Here is a 21,930-nt window from a genome sequence, read left to right as displayed (position 1 = left end):
TATATTTGTGTGCATCCTGCATCCAGATATTAGATCTTAGCTTGGATCACCGTGTGACTTGTGTGTTTGGAGGCAAAGGTTCTGAGTGAAGACAAATCTCTCCAGAGCAATGTGGCACTTACTGGAATTACTCTGGGCTTTCAAAGCAGTGGCTGCAGTCAGAATCTGGCCGAAGTAATTAACTTACAAAGGATGGGAAAGAAAAGCAGCATGTGGAAGATGTAATTAATGTGAACATATAACAGTCAGTTCTCACATAATAAATTGGAAGCTATGCCTGAGGTAACTGCCTTTTATTTGCAAAATACAGTTGGAAATTTTTAGAAGTAATTGCACATTTTCTTCCATTTCCACATGGTCCAAGAGAACATGGTACAGTACGAATATCAACAGAAATGTAATAAAATAATGGTTATTGTTGCTTTTAATGTTTTTTTTTGTTTGTTTTGTTCTTGGTTCAGGGCTATGATCTTATTTAAACCAATGTCCAAAGGAAAGGAGGAATACATTTTAGCTTAGGAAAAGACAAGTGGCAAAACACTTCAGTGATGTTTAATATAGAATAATCTAAAAGGATAAGGCAGGAACAACCAGAATAAATAACAGTAATGGCTAGATATCTATTTACGGAGGAGATTTAGTAATGTAATTCTCCTGACTCAAGAGTAAATAATGGCTAAGATAAATGTTCTGAAATCCTCCCAGTCTGAAGGCTTGAATTTTCCCAAGTCTGAAAGCTTATCGCAGCTTTTCCTGAATCACGGGTGTGACACCAGTAGTCACAGATGCCGGCAATCTTCAAGAAAATACATTCTCCTGCTTGCACAGAGCAGTGCTCTGGAAGGCTCCAGGATGACACCTGCACCCAGCTGCTGACTCAGCCTGCTGCTGAAGCCACTCTGCCTTCCCTCTCATAAGATTTGCGAGAGGTAGATGAAGATGGCTTGCAACTGAGGTTTGCTGCTGTGACCAAACATACGAACTTCAAGACTTCTTAATTGCCATCTGCAGGCTTCTCAATGAATTAGTACTATGCTCTAGCAGTCATTCCTGCTGCTACCTGGCATATGTGATTGCCCCTTCATGTGCAGGTGGGAGGGCAGGCTGCCCACCATTTAAGTGCTTGTCTGTTTCTGTGTTTCAGGCTGTTGTTTTTTTTTCCTCCTGTTTTTAAGCAATCTGTTCCTCTTCACCTATGATGAGGAGGAAGAGTCCAAATCTATTTTATCCAAAGCATGAGGGAGGATCTAGCCTACTTTGTGACTGAATGGGGGCTGGATCTGGTAGTAACAAACTAGCACCGGAGTGAGATTTTTCTCATGGTAGGTGTGATTAGGAGCTTTACTACTGTTTAAAATGAAACAACCTGTAGACCAGGAAATACAGTTCTTTGTGTAATATTCCTGCTGTAGCTAGTCTCTGTATTGCTCACCCCAGGGGATCTTGCATTTGCTGCAGGCTGAGCCTGGTAGGCAGTTTGCTGAACTAAGCCTTTAAATAGGCAGCGTATTTTTTTCATAAAAAAAAAGTTCTGTATTTTTTTTTGTGCTGGTGAATTTCATATGATGCTCTAGGAAGGTCAGTACACTCCACACTAATTAGTAAGGATCTCTTTAACATGATAATTACTATATCAGCAAGTGGTAAGCTCAATGAATGTGAGTAGTCCTGGCTTGCATCAACAAGGAGATGTGTTGTAATTCAACCAGCTGATTCTAAATGCACCTTGGTGTGGAAGGCTTTAGACAAGACAGCTGGTCAGCAATAGCACTCTATCTTTTTTACCTATAGACTGGAATTAAAATCGCAAATGAAGTTGCATTCCACCCTCCATACGTCAGCCTTAAAACAGCATTGTGAATGACAATTGGCTTTTTTCCTCCTGCTGGAAAGAGGCCCAGAATGAGAAGAGCAGGAGGCATTGCATGTTATTACTAAGTACAAATGGTAGAAAGGGCTATGAGGTGTATGTGACTTCTTTCTTTATGGCTTTTCTTGTAATGGAAGGGCCTCATCCTGCACAGAACAGATCATATGGTTTAACATCTCATAAATACTAACACAGGTTCATCTGTCTGGGGACATTTTAAATAGGTTCATTTTTAAATAGGTATATCTTTCAAAGAATAAACATGCCATTGTTTATCATGCTATTAATAAATAAGCATATGACTGCTGGTCATAGAAACACTCTTATGTATTCCCAGAACCACATTCTGTCTTTAGATGGCTGAGCCTTTAGGTAAGACTGAGAAATTTTAACAACAGAAATTACTTTAATTAGGCCACTCTATTTGCTAGTTTTTTTTTTTTCTTAATATGATTTTCTGATCTCATTAAGAATGAATGCAGAAATTTGCACCTGCCATTTTCTGTGAGTATATGATTTTTAGGCAGCCTTTAAAAAGTTGCTCAGCTTTCAACCTGTATAAGCTAAGCCCGACAAGGACATTGGTCTTAAACTGATGTAATGTGTTCATGGGGGAAATGAATCAGGCCCTATATTATTCACCCCAAATGTAGAACTAAATGCATAACGATTAGCCACTTCTTAAAAGTAGATCTTGACACTTGATAGACCAGATGATGCCTGAAGTGATTTCGTGGGACTTTGTGAAATGTTAAGCAAAAGCCAGAAATCTTTTGTCTAGATTTTCTGTCAAGTGTGTGTAGTGCCATCTTCTTTATAGTTGGCTTGTATACCTGAGATGTCTGAGTAAGGCCACTTAAAAAATAAAGTAAAATGGTGACACTTAAAATCTGCCCTCAACTTCAAACACAGTGAAGCATTAAATTTTTTTTTTTTTGGTTTATATTCTGACTGATAGAAATAAAAATGCAAATATCTCTGTAAAAATGCCTGCGTGACGAACACAGTTGTGTTCAAATGATCTGTGAGGATTTCATTATCTTTTTAATATATTTTTATTTGTAAGGTTGAAATTATTCAGACTGTGCAGGTCCTAAGAGACAGCACGGTGTTTCATGGTGATGCATAGTCTTTTGAAACTGAAAATCCACCAGAGGTGAGGTAACATTCAAAGAAGCCTTGAATTTTTTGAATGAACGATGTTTAGATGTCATAGTAACAGTACAAATCATGCCCCTTCACTTACGTGTCTGCAGTTGTCACTGTAGCAGCTGCTTCCATGCACAGCAATCATTGTTCATCACACTTAAGTTATAGGCCAACCAAGTAGGGCTGAAAGCTTCTGTTTCCCCTATTCCATGAGGATGTTTATCCTTCTTATCCTTCTATCTGAATACATGCAGGTACATATGTCAGCAGAGTGTCACTCAAGGTAATAACCAACCTTGTTAGTGTGCCAAACCTTCATTGCTACTACGAACTATGGCTACAAAATCCCTATGGATAATATAATAGGGAACTAGTCAAAACCCACCAAAATCCAATGGGATACAAAATGTTCCATTTCTATAACTTTTGCTTCAGAAATTTCCCCTACAGTTCAGAAGAAATTGATTTATTGGTGGAAAAGATGGTTTATGTGCTCAAAGTCTGTTTGACCATAGAAATAGGCCAAGCCCTTTTGAGGAAGCTGTGAGAAATACAGTTGGTTTTGAGTCAGTAACTGTGCTCACTGGTCTTTTGATGGAGCTTGGGATTCCTCTCTCACTGGAAAATCAATGAACTCTTTCATTTCAGTATCTTGCTCAGCAGTAGCTTGAGTGCTGGCTTCATAAGGCTCGCATGGGCAACAGCTGACTTCTCCTTTCCTGCTCTTTTGCAGAATAGTAGCACGGAAGTCTAATGTTATCACCGCCAAACGATACAGTTGTAGGGTCAAAACTAAGATGTTCTTAGCTGTAAAAAACACCAGCAACTGATTGAATATTCTGAAGTGGCCCATCAGGATTGAACGCACGATGAAGAAGGGTCCATCCTGTATGAACAAGCTGACCCCGATGTTCCACAGCTCTGCGCTGTACCTGCAGAACAGCAGGCTGGGGATCCACCTTGCTGATGCAGTTGGTTTGCAGCCAATATGCTGTACTGGAAATAAAACACATGTTAAAACGACTCTTTAAAACCTAGTCAGGATAGGGCGAAGTGTAGCTTTTAGATACTCTGGTTTATAAATGCCTTCAAGTGTGAACAGTTCAACATAAAGCATATCCCATTTTGAGATCTGTTTCAGTAAAGCACACTAATCTCATGTTAAACAGGCACTTACGTGGTCTGCTGGAAAACACCAAAAATTGTTTCCCCTTTACTAACTCACAAAGCAATCAGTATTTATACACTTGAAAACAAGAAGCAGAAATAGATCACTTAATCTTTCTGCAACAACTTTCCGGATGCTTTTCTGTTGAATCAGTGTGCTAGGCTAATATGCATCCCTAAGAAAACAAACCAATAAAATAAAATACCACAAACCAAAACAATCCCTCGATGCTGAATGGAAACATCCAAAGCTGTAGCATTTCAGCTAGTTCCAGGTAAAGGTCTTGCTTTTAAAAGATTTGTGTTGCCTTTTCTACATGTCATAATAAAACCAGGTCATGTTTGAGGGACAATATAAGGCATTATGGACAGGGAAAAACTGTAGTCCCTGCTTGTCATATGCAACTTGAGCTACTGTTGCTCATTCGTAGCTTTCTGGACATCAAGATGGGTGCAAAAACTGGAGCCTGTGTGGATGCATCCCCCTCGACTATAATGAGAGTGGTGAGCTAGAATGCTTTTGGTGGCACAGCATCCAGAGAAGGGTCGCCAGAAGGCTTTGTGTGCAGTAAATATAGCTGCATCTTATGAAAATGCATATAGGTTAACTGACCCATTTCTCAGGCAGCGTGATTTCATTAGCTTAAGACCTGTAGTTACTGTGATGCGGTAATAACCACCAAACATTGCAGCTTACCAAAATAACTCTATTGTTTGAGTCAGCTCTGGGAAAAGAAAAAAGATGACACTCAAGAGTGGAAAATGAGTTGTAGAATGGGGAATGCTTTTTTGAACCCATTAGGCAAAGCTTCAGCAGCAGCTAATTTTTTAATGTCTTTTGTGTCATTGTTGTTTAACAGTCCTACCTGCATTGCTGACATCCTATATTGTCTATGAATTGCTCTTTTAGGTCATGGCTGATGTGTGATTAAACGTTCTGATGCCTGAATGACAAGTAGTATCTGTGCAGCTGTATAGAATTACCTAAAACAAATTGTACCCGTGGTAAATTTCAGGGTAGTGTGTTCAATAACTTAATTTTTAACTAGTAAATGTAATTAAATAAGCAGAAAAGCAACAGCCAGAGGAGAGGGGGAAAAAAAAAAGCACAGTACACAGCTTAGTTCACTTAAATTAATGGTATGTTTCTTTAAGCAGCGTTTGAATTTATCTGGGTAGTGGTGATGTATGTGTAGTGTTTTTGCCTTTTTTTTTTTTTTTTTTAATTTGAGAGTTGTGCATCTTTAAGATAATGTATTTTACTAGTAACAGGAATTTTAGCTGTGATAAATTGCATCAGCTTTCTGAGGAGGTGAGCAGCCAAGCTGAAATGCTTGAATATTTTCCTAGCTTCAGTGTTGAAAACAAAGCCTAATGCTGTCCACAAAGAAAAGGCTAATAAAAATTTCCCAGAATCATTTCTCATTACTTTATTTGTTCATTATTTTAATCACTGTGTCAACCTAGTCATCAATTTTATATAAGACGCTGATGAGGATAACTCATCTGTAGACTGGTGTAGTTCAACTGCAAACTTGCAATTGGAGGCCAGAATGGTTGCAACTAGTTGATGACTGAGGAGGCTTTCCTTGTTCTCCTTTGATCTAGAGAAGCCCTTTCTGCATATAGACAAATATCAGTTTGAGTTAGCTGAATGTTGGGCCTGTTCCTTTAGGAGCAGGATGTACAGTCCCGACATGGTATGTCCCTACAGGTTCCCTGTGAACAGCTAATTTCTCCTGTGATAACCTCTTCTGAGCCTGCGATGGCTGTGCTGTTCCTGGTGCCTGAGGCTAGTTCATCTCTTCATAGGTGCCAGTAACCTGCCTAGATTGGAACCATGATAGAATTCAAGACCAGATCTAGCGCAAGAGTTTACACAGTGAAGCTTAAGGCAGTAACAGGCAACCAGAGCAGATGCTTCAGTACAGTACTGCAATACCAGTTTTCCCTGAAGTGGTTTTAACAGGGAGATCAGAGATTAGCCAGAAACAAGTTGTTTCTCAAAAGAAACCACAGTGGTCTCATCAAAAAGCCTCACTGTCTTTGTCTTATGAATTGTTCTCCACCAGAAGTCCTGTGTAGAGCCTGTAGCGTGCGCACAGCCACGAGACATGCCACCAAAAACTTAAAGCACTTGTTCTCTTCTTGTCTATATGCAAGTACTAACCTGCAAGATCAAGTGGAAACTGTAACATACTCCAGGTCCATACAGCAAGAATTGCATTTAAGAGAACATAATTCTTCCTATGGGAGGGGAAAAAGTGATAACAGTGAAGAAGCAGTTTCCTTATGTGGCAACAAAAATGTTTTCCATAGTATTTGGGATGTTATTTAAAGGGAGGTTAAGCCAGACAGTCATTGATTAATGCATGCGTCTGAGATGTACGAGTAAGACGAAGAAAACCAGGCAGCTTTGGTGTGGAATTTCTGCTGTTCAGGCCACGTGTTCCAGCTGTGTAATTGCACTAAATATTTAATGCTAATATAATGATAAGCATGTGGAAATAGACATGTGGCTCAGAAATGTCTTTATGTATGTAATGATTACACATTCTTTGAAAGCCTGCAGCTTCTCTGCCAAGTGGGAAGGACCTCTCTTCCTGCTATAAAATCTTCTGTGATATTAAAAAATAATAAAAATACTGAACTAGTGTGTCTGTGAGAGGATGAACCTCTTCTCTGATTCTTTCTTTGTGATGGATGTTCACCATTCAGCTCTCAGTGCTGCGAGAGGGAGATGGGTTTACGTTCTCTGGGAGAGATTGCAATGTTGAAAATTCACACCAGAAATATGCTGTTCCCTTTCTTCTTATCTTTGAACACTTTGTCATTCTATCACAAAGAAGAAAGTATATCTGAAATAACTAAAGAATCAACTTGGATAATGAATCACTAAAGCAAACTCTAGTTGCTCCCATGCCAGTCTAAAACAATTCATTAACCTGAAAGGTTTACTGTGTATCCAGTGTTTCAGCTCCTGTAGCTGCAAGATCTGACGCTGCATGGCAGTTATGCTAGCTGTTTGGCTCTTCGTACCCTTTTATTGTGATGGATGTGACATGCTTCTCTGCTGGCAATGGATGAGTAATCTCTAACAAAGCTCATAGGACTGTTATGTTTTTTACAGAGGGAAAGGCAAGAGCAGGAAAACAGAGCCCTTGAGCGTAGCTTTCTGTTATCTGTGGGAATACAGTTTGAATAATCTGGATACTGCAGACAGACCAGACAAACTTAAAAAACAAAAACCAAACCAAACAACAACAAAAACAAACAAGCAACTCTTTTGCTCTGTGCAAATTATTTATGCCAGCAAATATTCCTTACCGCACATCCTCAATGTCCAGGGTTTCACTAGCAAATTCAAGTATATCTGCTGCTGTTCCCACAAACATGAGAAGCAGCTGAGACAATTGATCCCGTGTGATTTCAACCCCGATGGGGAGAAGCCATCTCCCAACTACTAGGAGCAGTAGGAAGGTCTGGTGGAGGGCCAGTGTCCATACAGTTTCACAGATTGTGGAGAGCTGATTTACAAAGACTTTAGCCTGTTTAAAAGATAACACGACAACACACTGTAACTTCAGGAGACTGACACTAAAGATGGCGTTCATCCTTCAGCCTGCTTTTGTTCCCCACATCTTGTATTAGAGCAGATAATTTCTATGCGGCAGGCGTAATTTGAAAAAGGCATATTACTACCAATTTTGGGTAATGAACACTGATTCTTTCTCTGTGCTTTTTCTCCTGTTCTCATTTTTCAGCTGAGCATTATCATTTGCAAAACTGTCACTGGACGCTCTTTAAATCCAGTTAGATTTCTGAGGACAATGAGACTTTCTACCAGCAACGGTTAGTACATGGTATAAAGTAGGCCACTTCCACTATGTGGCTTTGTGAAACTAACATTTTTTTACTCCTGTGTGAGGAGGCTTCCCAACTAGACACAACAGTCCTCTCTAATTGCTCTTTACTAACACAATTGTAAGATCTCTCTACTAGGAACAGGAAAAGTGTCCCACCGTCTGAATGATGTGGTGATCTATTCCCTCACTTCCACGACTGCTGTCTCTGGATTGATTGAAATCTTGGTTGGTGACATTCACCTGAACAGCTCCAGGCTCATTGCCGCAATACTGTTGTGAACAAAAACATCACACATGCATAAATGTCGTGCGCAGGGAGCAGATGTGCTCTGTAGCTGGAAGAGACCTGTTTTGCCGAACTGCAGAGGGTTCATTTGTAAAGTCAGTGGATGTCAACAAAGGTACATGCTTCCTCTGAATGTAATTTCCCTCACGTTCAGAAGGGTGGAATTCTTCTATGGGCAGGGATGATGTGTTGGTAGGCCCTTGAGAAGCTATAGGATTGTGCTGATAAAGCTGATGTAAATTCAAAGGCTGATGGAGAGGGTGACACCTTTGCTGTTAAGACTGCACTCTCTGAATGTGCTCTGCCTACAGCTCTCTTCGACAGGCTGTTGGGTTTCCTACAGTCTCTCTCTGCCTAAAATGGTAAAACAGGGTAAAAATTGGGCATGGTTAGTCTGCTATCAGAAGTATAAACTTCTGGTCAGTCTCTACATCTGAACTTTTCAAAATTTGTTTCTTTTCCCTCGTGTCCAGAAAAAAAGTTCTCTAAATGTTCTGTTTCATTCTTCTGTATGGTTTACCTCAAGGTTGAAATTAATAGAGTTGGGCTTGGGGGGATGCTTGGTTTATGTTTCCCCTCTAGGGGAAATGATAACTAGGAAATACGTGTTTGTGGTATCTCCCATCCCTGCAGGGTGGAAGAAGTGGTGCTTTAGTTTTCTCAGACATCAGTTACTCAGAGGAAGTAAATGTTGTCTAAGACATACTGTTACTTGGAGTGCAGTTAGCCATAGTGGGGCTGGGCTGAGTGTTGAGGAGCGCAGTGCCGCGCTGCTTTCTGCTTCACCCCATGGCTGGTCCTGGAGCAGCTGGGGAGTGGTTTCTAAAATCGGTCTTCATAACAACCCTTAACATTTCATTGTAATAGAAAAGGGATAATTAAAAAATCAGACCATGCTGTCATTAAAGACTTCAATCCTACTTGTGCCAGAGAACACCAGATGATTTGCATTTCTCCACTGGGCCCCCCACCATTTTATTACACAAGGAGTGATTTTCTGCAACAATTGGAATGTGTTTGAGTGCATGCTGAGTAGCTGTATTCAGCATAACGCCTGCCAATATGCAGGCAACGTTTTCCAGCAAATGTCACATTTGAACAAATTTTGGATTCCGCTCTAATACTTCACTTGGTCTCTGATAATACCGCACATATCTGAACGAACACTGCCTCTTGCCTGATGATGTTGTAGAGAAATGGAACAACTCCCCGTGGCCTGAAAAATCATGAAGAAGTCCTTGTTGCTTTTATACTGGTGATACAGGCTCTTAAACTGAATGCTTGGCTTTTTTGGACAGTGGGTGTGAGCACACTGAACGACTCACACACAAATGGGGGGAATATTTCCATTTGGAGGATAGAAGTCCAAATTATGGGGAATGGAGACAGCGACAGGGAGGGGCTGGGGTTCTGCCAGCTGTAGCCATGTAGGGCTGATCGCCTGGGTAATCCCTGCAGCCCATGGAGAGCAGGAGAAGCAGCAGATTGTTCAGGGGATGTTTCAGAAATGGAAATTAACTGGTGCTCTGGAGAAGCCTGTGTATCTATTGACTGTAGGGGAAGACCAAAGCCTCCGAAGGCCAGCCTTTCTGAGCAGCTCCTACAGGCAGTGCAATGCGGTTGGTCAACAAGACCGTGACTTCAAACTATTGCATAAAAGAAAGAACCACCCCAGCATATTAAGAAGTGAATATCTACCTTGTTACAAGTAGCCTGGGTAGGGCAAAGTGACTGATACCTTGTGATGGAGGGGGAAGGCTAATTCACCTTGATGGCCTTTGGCTTGTCAGCCAGTCAGCCTTTGAGCCCTCTCCTCTGCCTCTTGCCCAGTGTGGCAGAGTGAAGAGGGGAGAGCTGTGAACTTGCATTAAAATTCAGAGTTTGGGGGTTTGGTTAGTTGTTTTTTAAAACCCTGTTAGGGAGGAATTTGCCAAATTTGAGGCTTGCCCTGCTGCAGGGGGACAGAGTAAAGCAGCACTGCTTCTGCATGGCTGTAAGGGGGCTCGATTCATTTTTCAAGTGGTACACAGGCACAGAGAACACTGCTTTAAGAAAATCAGTTCACTTCATTAATATATTTTGTAGGCTCCTTATATGTGATTTCTTTTAAAACCATTCCTGGCTCGATGGGAGCCTGCTATTTCAGTGGAAGGCTCCATGGATGCTGACTGAGTGGTGCTCCTCAAGGCAGGTCCGTCTGTCTCAGACTGAAGGCAGGAAATGGAGAGCTGCTTCTGCAAAGCCGGGCATTTAAACAGACTCCCAATTTTCATTTAAGTACCTTCCTATCTTGTTTTAGTTTGTTCATCTGAATACTTATTAAGTGGTGACTCACTTAGAAGTTTGGAGAGGAGCCTTTATGTTATGTTATCTATATGCATGTAGATAGGACTGTTGGTGCCAGGCATGTTTGCCTAGCTAATTATGTTTATGCAGTGACTTAATGGGGATGTGACAAGGAAGAAGGAAAAAAAACTAAGCTTCATAGGCAGCTGATAAATGTGGTTTCCTTGCTTAGTTCTACAGCCTAGTGAGTAACTAGGTACCGAGATGTATATGTAGCTAAACAAAGCTGCCAAGTTTTTTCTATGCAAAAATAAAACAGGAAATAATTGTACACATTTTACAACACTTCTATCTTAATTCACTTTCTTTGTTTCTTCTGAAATGAAGCTTACATTCCTCTGATTTATATATTTAAAAAAATGCCTATTCAAAATGGAAACTGTTTTGCATGACACATTTTCCTTGTGCACATTGTGCAGAGATCTCGCTGGTGGCGTGGGGACCCCCTGCAATACTGAACGAAATGAGCCATTCTCCATTTGCCTGTTGGTCACAGTCCCAGACAGAAATGAGGCCAGCTGAAACTTACTGCACCTGGCCCAGCATCGAGGTGATAGCACCGATTCTGTGACATCAGGGCAGGGTACCCTCTGTCCTGGGATGTGCAGAAGAGGCCGGCTCTCTGCCAAGCAACAGCTATCTGCTCGCTCTGCATCGCGGGAGCAGGGTGGCTGTCCCTATGGTGACACGTGTGATGTCAGAAATGCCACCCGGTGACTTTGCTTTGTTTTACTCATACTGGAAAGCTGGAATGTAAGGTGGGGGGGGGGAGATCGTGTAAGCTGTCTTCTGAATCGAGGAAGATAATGTGTGTGTGTGGGGGGGAAATGGTGCAAGATGTAAGATCTCTTCTGGAAGAGTGATACGACAGAACTTTAGTTGGTAATGGAATCTGATGTCAGAAAGAAGCTGAGGGAATGGGCAGAAATTATCAATTATTTCTTTAATGTTCAAGCTCTGAGTGGTTAAAAGTAATCAAAAGTTTTACCAGGTATCTGTGTTATTGCTGACTAGAAAGCTGCCTATTGCCCCGGCAGTCAGGTGAGCTCTGCTGAAGGGGATCAGTTACTGCTTTCTGCGGCAGTAATGCAGCACGCGTTTGAAAAGCTAAGAGACACTTGTTCATTTGAGATCTTATATTTCATGAAGAAAGAAGGGTTATTTTTAATGGATTAAATGGTTTTAATTTTCTTGCCGCTCTGTTTTGCTGACAGCAAATTTTTTTCACTCAGTACAATTGCATTTACTTTATAGCATTTCTTCCAAAAATGTATTTCATCCCCAAATACCTCACTGCAAAGCAGTACTTTCTATGCAGCCCATACTCCACCAGTGACAGATGAATGGTATTACTTACACCCACTTCTGTGGTACTCAGAGGCAGAATTGCCTCAGTCTTCAGGAGGAGAGACTGTGTATTAGCACATGCCTTAAATAATAGCACCGACACTTCCTCTTAGGGATCCAATGGGAGATCAAAATTCTGCTACCTTAAAGACCACAACCTGTTTCGATGGTGTGTATATATTAAATGCGTGGATCTAGTGACTGTGTAATTACCCATTCTGTTAGTATTTTAATAAGGAAAATCCTAGCGATACTTTAGCATGAAGAATGGTATTTGTCTGGGTGCTGCATTTCGAGGTTAATTGTTAGGAGGGCTGCTCCCCTTCTGGAGGTATTGTTTTCAAATCTATTAGAGTGCGCATTTCCAGAACTCTCCATCCTATCTCTCCAGGTATAAACTAAGCTGTTAACTTGATGTACTTCCTCTTTAATTCACAGTAGCAGTATATCAATAAGAACAAAGTGTGCCATGTTCTAACATCATTTTAGGAAATAAACTGCTGCCTCTGACTACAAAATTAGCCTGTTTCTTGGACCAGATTTAACTATGACAAATGTTCTCAATATCCACATTACCTGTCTGTGACTGTTTAAGGAGATTTGGCAAAGCAAGAAGACAATAAATTCCTGCTGCTGTATTTAGAAAAAGCCTCAGGCATTTTCAGCGTAAACACAATTTTGAATATTTGATTATGCTTCTGTGGGCTCTAACAATGTTTCAAAGGAGAAAATGAGCCACTGTGTCTCCTTAGTCTAATTTATGTATTTTCTTCTGATGCTTTTTCTCTTACTCCTACCAGACCCTTTTTTGCCATGGTTGTGTATTATCAATATGTGCAAATCTGGGGACATAGCAAATCCATTTTTCACTATATAGAAGTGTTATGGGGACTTGCAGGCAGCCTGCGTGGGGAGGTGCAGGCTCTGTCTTGGCCCTAACTGACCCCATCTGGCACAAGAATGATTGGTTTTGAAAACTCTGCTGCGTGTTTGGGTCCTGAGGTGGAACCCAGACCGCCCCTTCCTAGACCACTGTACAGCACAGACAAGGAATATAAACACAGACGAATTACAACATGTCAGCAAGTCTGTGTTAGCAATCTGTGAATATTCTCCTAGGTTGCAGTAAACATGAGGTAATTTGAGTTTAAGACCCCTTCCATTTATACCTGCCTCAATTTTGGCTTGCTTGAAGTTGTGATGCCTGCCTGTAAGTGTCATGAAACTCATAACTCATCCTTTTTTTTTTTTTTTTTTTTTTTTTTTTTTTTTTTTTAATAAAGGACTCTAAAGGAATGATATTCTGTTACCATGCTGGCAAAGATTCAAGCTGGTAACCTGGGACTGAAGGACTATGTTTCAAACTTCTAGACCTCAGTTACCCAGCTGAACAAGGGTCTCATTTTAGCTAGGAAAAAGGTTGATTACTTGATACTTAGGAAATCCACAGTGGTCCATAGTCCCACCTGGACTATGTTATAATATAACATTATACAATGTTATGTAATGTCCCAACAGTATAAAATGGAAAACTGGAACAAGGTCTGGCATGCATTCCCAATTACAACCCATCAATTAATGCATTGATTTCAAGCCAGTCCATCTTGTCTCATAATAAATACCTGGGTTCCATGATGAATTTCTAGTAGCCATAATGATGGTACTGTGCAAATCAGATATAAAAATATCGCTGGTGAAAACCTGCAAAGGAAAAGAAAAGATAGCTTGGTATTGTATCACATCGTAAATACTATGTATCCTGTCATTCTCTGAGTTGGACCTTGAGAATTCTACTTAAGTTACAGCTCACATTGAGCTATAACTGCAAATAAGAGTTATTCCTGCTGAATTCCTCATGCTGTCAGTTACAAATGATATCATTTTTGTAAATCTAAGATCATATGTAGTTTATTTAAAATCTTTTTTTTCAAAAGCTAACCAAAGGCTTTTAGCTGTTTATATTTCCATCACTGCATTCTCTGTATTTAGAACAAACAAACAAGAAAAGCATCTAGCTAACGTACTCTTTCAGATCTCCTGAAGGGTGAATCAGTAAGTTGAGTCATTCCTCTGAAAGATACTGGGCTAAAGGCTGTGGATCAGAATCCTGTGCGCTGACGCAAGAAAGGTAGAAACAGCATCAGTTTGCCTAAAACAAGCATTGCCTCAGTAAGGGCAGGCTAAAAAGGTTGATGAAAATGGACCTTGGCCTTGCTCCCCCACTTGTGCTGCCAGTTGCCTAATCTTTTTAGGATTTCTGTCTCTTGTTCATTTTTCTAGTGACTCTCCTGTATAATTTGTGATGGTGATGCTTTAAGATCTTCCGTTTCTTGAGCTGAGTTCATTCAGACATACTGGAGAAGTCTCATTACTACTCCTGTAAGTACTGATTCTTGCAAAGGTTGCTGATGTTTCCTTAGAAAAGGAATTGCCTTTTTTGGCAATTCTTATCCTTTTGGATTAGGAAAGAGGTTCTCTGATGCCACTGATGGTCCACCTAGCCCTGTTGTAGTGCAGAGGGAGCATCACAACAGCACTGCCAAGATGCACGGCAGCCTTTGCATTGTGTGGATGGAGCAGTGGGGCCAAACTTCGGATGCTTGCTTGCTTCCCTCTGTCCTGCACATCTGGTAGTGAATTTAAATTGCTTTTAATTGTGTAACTGCAGCAAAGTTTTGTTCAAATGTTGTTGCATGTATTGTTACATTGGATCCGGATAGGAACTACCTTTGTTTTTGTAGTCATGACTTTTCCAGTGGAGATTAAACTTTGAAGAAGAAAAACACAACCAAAGAACTCCTCCGGAAAATGACTGGGTTACTGAGCTGCGATAAAATGTTTCAACCAATACCCTTTACATAAGATAGTCCTGGGTCATTGTGTGTTGGTGGTTTGGGGTTTGTGGTATTGGTTTTCTGTTGCTTGTTTGTTTTCTCTATTTGTCTTTTTTTTTTTTTTTTTTCTCTCTTAGTCAAACTCAGTGATTCTGTGGGGTTTTAGCCTGCTTATTTTGGGAGAGAACACACCTCTTGATCGAATGGGAGAAGTACTCTGTTTTACAGTATTTCCTGTAGGAGCTGAGTACATGAGAAATCCATCCAGCTGGCAGGTTAGCAATGCTGAGCTAATGATAGCAGACCAGGCCAGGAAAGTTCAGGAGCTTTAGCCCTGCCTTTCTTTCAGAAAGAGCAGTCTAGAGCAAATACTGCTTGGCCAGGTGCATAATGTTACTTTCTCCACATGTGCCGTGTAACTATGCTGGTGTAATAAGCAACTGTCTTTTGTCAATAGTGAATAGAAAGAATATGAGGCTCTCGGAGGCAGGAGAGTTCTGTGGCACAGACTGTGCCTTGCCTGCACCAGTAGACATCTAGGGAGGTATTTCTATAAACGCAGTTGATACTACCTGGTTTGAGTGTGAGAGTTTTCCACCAGGGGAGGAAATTATCCTGTTGTGATTAGATGCTGCCCATTTGTCTACAGTTCTTACCTATAGTGTACTTTACTGTTTCTTAGAGTGCTGGACCACATCCATTTTCAGAATTTCCTGCTAGCTAAATTTAGCCCAGTCTTCTAACATGCACATTCATTAGAAAGGATCTGCTTTCTATATCTGTTTTTTCCTTTGGATCTTCCAAATGTGGGCTTAGCAAGTGTTCCTTCATGAAGTGTCATCTGCCTCTTCCTCTCCCCAGTGAATCAGTTCTGCTCCCTCTGCCTATATCTTATAAATGTGCATTTGGAGCTCTGCTGTTGTTAAATTTTCCTGTATCCCAGACTTCATCGCTGCTTTTATTACGTTTACATTTAAAGCATGGAACACTCGTGTGAAGTGTCATACAACACTGCTTCTGTTATAATGAGTTTCCCAGGTTGCAACAGACAGGAATATAAGGCCACTGAAATACTCAGTTTTCTTGCCTTGGACTTGTCCCAGGGGCCTGCCTGCAGGTTGAGATTTTTAAAAATTAAAGGTCCTAATGAAGCCATTACAATTAGTTACATGAGCACTCTTCGCAGAGCATTTGTTTCGGCTGACTGATCATGCTGATGAGCTGTAGCAGACTGCAGTCATTCCTTACATGCATGTAAAAGCCCATGTGCCTGGGCAAACTCTGTGGCTGTAACTTTTTTGTCCATTTCTCAGGTAGCCTTTCCTGCATGAAGGCTTCCCTCTGGAATAGCCTCTCAAATTCAAATCCAAATACTTAAACCACTATTATTGCATTGTGAAAGAAATTGCTGCTCATCATTTACTTGTCGCCGGGTTTTGGTTTGTGCACTAGCACGGTGTTGGCACTGTTGCAAGTAACAGGGACAGGGAATTCAGTCCCAGGGAAAGAAGTGCCTGCAGAGAGCAGCAGGCTGGGTAAGAGTTGGGGGCATCTGCACAGAGCAGCCGCATGGCCCCCAGCACGGCTCCGCACCTCCTGCATGTGCTCCCTGCTAGGTTGTGGCATCGGAGGTGCACGGTGACCCTGCAAGGGGGTGCCTGCCTCCCCTCTCCCCATGCCCCAGGGTCGGCAGCTCTAGCACCTATCTTCTGCCGGCAGCAAAGTTGCCACATTTTTAAGCTGTTGGTACACACGCAGAGCTCCACAAAGAGTGGTTCCCAAGCAGGCTTCTGCAAAACTGCCCCTCCTGAAAGCCCTCTGGATTTGACCGGGGACTAGCCAGGGCATTACCACTCTTCCACCGCTCTGGGTTCTGGAGGGAAGAAAACACAGCTCCCTGGAAGTGTGGCAGAAAGAAAGCCGGGGCAGCTGTGCTCGCAGGCAGCAGCTGCAGAAAGCAGCCCCACATCTGCAGCAAAGTACATGCAAAGAAGCAAGAGGGGCTCCGTCGGAGCCGGCAGTGTATGCTCACCATTTGTAGCCTCTGCCTTGCTTAAACTTGAGGGTGAGCCCTGTCTCCAGGCACAGGAGAAGATTGAGCAGTGCCAGCAGCCAGTACTTGGGTTCTTTCTTCACTTCAGTCACTCTCCAGACCCCGATGAGGGAGTGCAACACAAAGAGCAGGCGAGTAACCAGAGCATTGAGCAGCACCATCAGCTCCATCCTGGACCAGTCCCGCTCCCCTTCTCCTGCACTGCAGGGGCCCGGCGCTTTTTAGGAAATCGGGGAAGTTGCCCTGGGAATCCCTGCAAAGCCTGCACGCCGCAGGCACGCAGATCTCTCCTCTTCCATCTCCACAAAGGGGCCCATTATGACAAAAAAGCAACAGCATTGCCCCTCCCCCAGACTTCCTGAAAACTTTTTAAAGGGAAGAAAAAAAAAAAAAAAAAAACTCACGCTTCCAAGCTGGAGTGGTTTGCATTGCTCAGTGCAGCTCTGACCATGCTAAGATGGGGGTGTAAAGGGTTTCTTTATGTCCCTTCTCTATCATCTCCTCAGGGACTCAAGGCCAGGGAAATTTCTGTCTTGCACAGCTCCCATCCCTCTGCTAGCCACACTCGCTGCTCTTATCTCACAGACTCCCAGAAAGAGACAAAATGTAAGAAGAATTATTAATTTGAATCGTCCTTGCTAAAACTTCCACTGTGTTACTGAGGCAGCAAAACCCTCTTTACTCTCCCCTCCTCCCCCCCAAAAAAGCTATAATGCATATTCGGGGCTTTTAAAGTTGTTCGTTTAACATTGCAATACAGAAAGCAGAGACTATGTGCTTTGTTACTGGAATCTGTGTGCAGACACGTTGAGGTGGTGATTAGTGTTGAGCAGATTGGTTAAATTCAGTACTGGTTAGCTTTTCTGACTTCTGGTGCTTTTAATGTAACTAACGTAATTGAATAATCTACAGTCTGGTTCAGGACTGAGAATCAACCCCAGTGTGAGGAACTCCAGAAACTGGGCTGAAACCTGGGCTAAAACTACTGTTACTCAATAAGACTTACACAAATAATACACTGAAGTTTGACGTTAGGTCAGCTACCTCTGCAATGAGCTTTAGTATCTTCCGTGGGAACAGTTTATGAAGTACAGAGCACAGTAAGAGTTGCTTTGACGTTTCTCATGGTTAAATTTGTATTTGACTTTACACTTCTGGAACTAAAAAGAAATGTCCTCTTGATGAAAATTGTCACTTGCTCCAGTTCTGTGTTCACTTACTGCCGAAGCATTTAAATTGAGATATGCTATTGTAAAACACAAATGCAGAATCAAATACATGGAACCTACTATGACCCTCCAAAGGTCTAGCTTCCTAGCTGATTTAAGTATCCTGTTCTGCTTCAAACATAAGGAGACATTCTTCTGAAGGTTGTGACCTTTCTAAGAAGGGATTTTTCCACAAGTGTTCCTCACCATGAAACCGAGCCTCTTCCTTTATGATCCGCTCGCACCAGTGCTGTACAGCCGCCCTCACCGGGGGTGGGGGTGATGGGGAAGAAGACTATTTAAAAACAACCCTGCCCCCAGAAAGGAAAAGAAAAGGCCCTTCCACATTATAGATCACTCACTCAGGAAATGCCTGAGTAAATAAATGGGCTCTGCAGTGTGCCTTTTTGAAGTAACAGAATGAGGTTCCTCACGCTCAGAGGAAAGCAAATCCGAGTCAAGGGCCTATCACTGATAATCCCCTGCCAACAGCCACCCTTCCATATCATGCCCTGAGTGCTGTGGGTTCGTGGCCCTTCCGCTGCTGTTAAGGTCAAATCTAACTGGAGAGGAAACAGGGAACAGACAGAACCGAGAGATACTCCTCACTGTGAGTGCTTGATGTCTAAGAAGTGACATGGGGGAAACGTGTTCTAATTGTTCATGGAGATCCTGACAGCACAGCCTTGTCACAAATTTGGAACAATGATCAGTGTGGCAGGCCCATGGTGGTGCATAGTCGGTAAGGATGCAGTGAGATTTGCTGGGAGGTCAGTAGTTCTGTGTGTTAGACACGTCAGAGTTAGACTGTTTAACAAGCTAATCCCATCAATGGGCAGTCTGGGCTCCACATGGGTGGAAGTCCCAAACCTAGGTAGGAAGATAATACTGACTCCGCCTAGCTGACCAGTGGACCGTAATGGCAACACAAGGCTGTGTAAAGGAAGGAAGTAAATAGAATAACAGAAATCATCCATATCTGTCTAGATGGGGCAAAAATTACATCCAGTCTTGACAGTGTACACTTTTAGATGTCTCAGTAGCTGTTTTGTGGAGCAAGTGGTTCAGGAGCCTATGAGGACAAGCCTTGACTTTAATCCTGGGTGGTTTACAGGATATGATTTAGGCAGTAATAGCTGAAGAGCCCCACTTGAAATTGGGGATCATGTCTGCTTAGACTCAGCATCCTGGTAGGACTAAGAAAAGCCAGTTCTCTAACATTGCTGGGTTCTGCTTCAAAAAGGAAAGCTAGTCACAGATCAGGAAGCCTGTTAAAAGTCAGACAGATGGAGGACCTAATTCTTTGCAGGGACTATGGACAATGCTTCTGTAGATCACTGTGAAGTGTGGTGAGTTCTGTAGATCACTGGGAGTTGTGTATCAAGAAAAAAATTGAGAAAGAATGAAAAGAAGCCAACATTGGCAGGGTAAGTGAGATTACAGGAGCAAGAAGGAGTCTTTCAAAAAGCTGAACTTCATCCAGATGAAGAAAACTAAGAAGTTAATAAACTCTGGCAAATTAAAGGTGCAAACATAGTAGGACTGGTTCAAGGAGTGTGAGGGGACAACTGACAAAAAAGCATAATAACTAAAAATCTGTTATCTGGTCAAACACATCAGGAGCAGGAAGCATGCCAGGGAATTGATGGGTCAGCTGATGGCCCAGTAGCAAAGAAGCCCTTGCAGGGAGATAAGACTGTGCAAAAGGTGCTGATGAGCTCTTTGGAGTCGTGCGTGAGCACAGATGCACATTACAGCGTGGGACTTCTGTGTGAAAGCTTACAGAAGTAGTATTTTCCTTACAATGTTGTATTACAGCGTTCCACTAATTCTGATCTTTCTGTTGTTTCTCTGCTGATTTTCCCCATACAATTGTCAGGCTAGGGAGTACTTAGGGAAGAAACTTTGTGTTTACCTTGTTCTCGTACTCTTTTCCCAAGCATAGAGTTGGGCTGCTGTTAGAAACAATGGAATATAGATGGACTTTTGTTCTGATCCAAGGTGGCTACACCACTTTCTAGTCTCAAAAGAAATTGACCTAGAGTGAGAGGAGGACAGTCTGTGGACACAGTAGGTTGATAGTGGTGGTTAGATCCAAACTCAAAGCAAGACGGATGTCTGTAAGGAATGCTCTGCTGATGATATGCCCTCTCATTTTTTCTGTTTGGAAACTTTGTCCATGAGAATGCTGAGAATTGTCTGTATCTGGGAACCTTTGAGAGTTAGATGCTTCCAGATGAGCTGCTGGACTCCTGCAAATCCTGGACATAGTGGTATGAACACACAGGGCGTGGGATTTTCATCCAAGACACATTGGCAAGAGCTACCGCATGCTGGTATTCTTTATGGTAGCTCACTGAAATGGGTCTGATGTGTTTGGAAAATGTTTCACCTCACTATACCCCTAGCACCAGTGAACTTCTATAGGAATAGTAAATCTGGCATTTGAAAAATTTGCCACAGAATCATTGCACTTGTGTTTGTTTCTGCTTAGAGTCTCCATTCTGATTTCACTGAGCAGAACCCGTAACTGTCTGAAATTTGGAATTGCCTCAGTTGCTAGGAAAGGAACTAAGGATATGATGGATCAAAAGTTGAATACAAGTAGCTGTACCATGCTGGTATGAAATGGATGGTCATATTAGGATGTAGATATGGAGCTGAAACCTGCAAAGCATCTGCTGTCTCCCGGTTGGGAAGGTCGTAGCTAAAGTGCTGACCTATTTTGGTATAACTCTTCGAAGAAAAACGTCACTGAGGGAAAATCCAGTGGAGAAGAGCAAGAATGTTTATACAACTAGTTCCTTCAATAAATACAAATAGTACACATTTTAAAATCACAATTGATTTTACTAATTGATTTTACTTCAACTTTACTAAGTTGAAGTGCTTACAAAATCAAAAGAGCCGAGGTTGCAGCACCTGGAGGACTCCCATTTCAGACAGAGATGCAGGGACTGGAAATCCTGTGAGGAGGAGTCCCAGTACTGAAGTTCAGGCTTGTGTTTGAGGGCTGTGGGACTTTTTTGTGTGTTAGCATGCACTTTTTTTTTAAAGAAAACATCAACAAAATCTATGAATAAAGGAGATGATCTCGGAATTGTACCTCTTTCTTATAAACTGGAATGTGGGGGCAGTGGCTATTTGTTATCTTCTGTTCAAGAGAATTTGAACTTTTGATTTACAATATGCACAAACAATTAAAGGATATTAAGCAAGTAGCTGAAAGGCTGAGGATGAGAATCAGTCATAAATTAACTGCAAATCAGCAACGTTGTTCTGCTATGGAGGAGGCAGGCCAGGCTGTATAAACAGACCTGAGCCTGCCAGATGTGAGTTACTGCCTCAGCCTTCCTCGGTGCTGGGAAGGACCTCAGCTGAGCTGCCCTAATTCACATGTTGCGCTTCCAAGAGAGCTGTCTGGTGGAGTCCAGAGAAGAAAGACTGAGGAAATTAAAATGGAGTGCTCTGATTCAGACTAGGGAAAACAAAACAACAAGGGGAGATGGAAATGGCCAAGTGTTCGGAGGGCTTCTTCAGGGAGGCCAAGAATAGCCACTTTTCTAGTCCCAAAGCATAGGGAAGGAAGTAAAAGGCTCAAGCAGCAGGCAAGATTACAATTAGGTGTCTGGAGACATGTCCTGCTAGGAAGGACAGCGAAGTACGGATGCAGATTGAGCAGAGAGATTTCGAATTTCTATTGTTGAAGGCTTCTAAGCACAGATTAGGGAACCATCTGTCAGGAATGACAGCAGTTGAGTTGGAAGCAAGTTGGGGCAGAGGGCTGACTGGAAGGTCTCTGGT

The 21,930-nt window shown here is 42.1% G+C and overlaps 1 protein-coding gene and 1 long non-coding RNA gene across 3 annotated transcripts in view; one reads left to right on the top strand and one right to left on the bottom strand.

The window, feature by feature from the left end:
- Nucleotides 1-21,930, top strand: part of LOC118169294 — a 154,976-nt gene that overhangs the window by 98,818 nt on the left and 34,228 nt on the right. The window lies entirely within an intron of this gene.
- On the bottom strand, nucleotides 253-17,278 carry TMEM26 (transmembrane protein 26). 2 transcript variants are annotated; one of them, XM_035330447.1, is made up of 6 exons: nucleotides 16,898-17,276; nucleotides 13,654-13,732; nucleotides 8,209-8,322; nucleotides 7,514-7,734; nucleotides 6,357-6,433; nucleotides 253-4,015 (listed from the first exon to the last, which is right to left on the bottom strand). In XM_035330447.1, the coding sequence occupies exons 1-6, from the start codon at nucleotides 17,086-17,088 to the stop codon at nucleotides 3,600-3,602; spliced, it is 1,098 nt and encodes a 365-aa protein (XP_035186338.1). In that variant the 5' UTR covers nucleotides 17,089-17,276; the 3' UTR covers nucleotides 253-3,599. The 2 variants fall into 2 exon arrangements, with proteins under 2 accessions (XP_035186338.1, XP_035186339.1); XM_035330448.1 differs by lacking the exon at nucleotides 8,209-8,322 and having other exon boundaries at nucleotides 16,898-17,278.

The sequence above is a fragment of the Oxyura jamaicensis genome, chromosome 6 (genome assembly GCF_011077185.1).
Source record: "Oxyura jamaicensis isolate SHBP4307 breed ruddy duck chromosome 6, BPBGC_Ojam_1.0, whole genome shotgun sequence".
Lineage (NCBI taxonomy): Eukaryota > Metazoa > Chordata > Aves > Anseriformes > Anatidae > Oxyura > Oxyura jamaicensis.
The sequence above is the reverse complement of the archived record's forward strand: the minus strand, read 5'-3'. Positions and strand labels throughout refer to the sequence as shown.

What these genes read in the sequence shown, in the direction of transcription:
- TMEM26 (XM_035330447.1), bottom strand. Translation starts at nt 17,088, where the DNA reads ATGGAGCTGATGGTGCTGCTCAATGCTCTGGTTACTCGCCTGCTCTTT. An exon ending in CAAGGCAGAGGCTACAAATG is followed by an intron (nt 13,733 to 16,897) that starts GTGAGCATACAC and finishes TTTCCTTTGCAG; the next exon opens with GTTTTCACCAGCGATATTTT. An exon ending in ATCACCACATCATTCAGACG is followed by an intron (nt 7,735 to 8,208) that starts GTGGGACACTTT and finishes TCTTTTAAACAG; the next exon opens with GCTAAAGTCTTTGTAAATCA.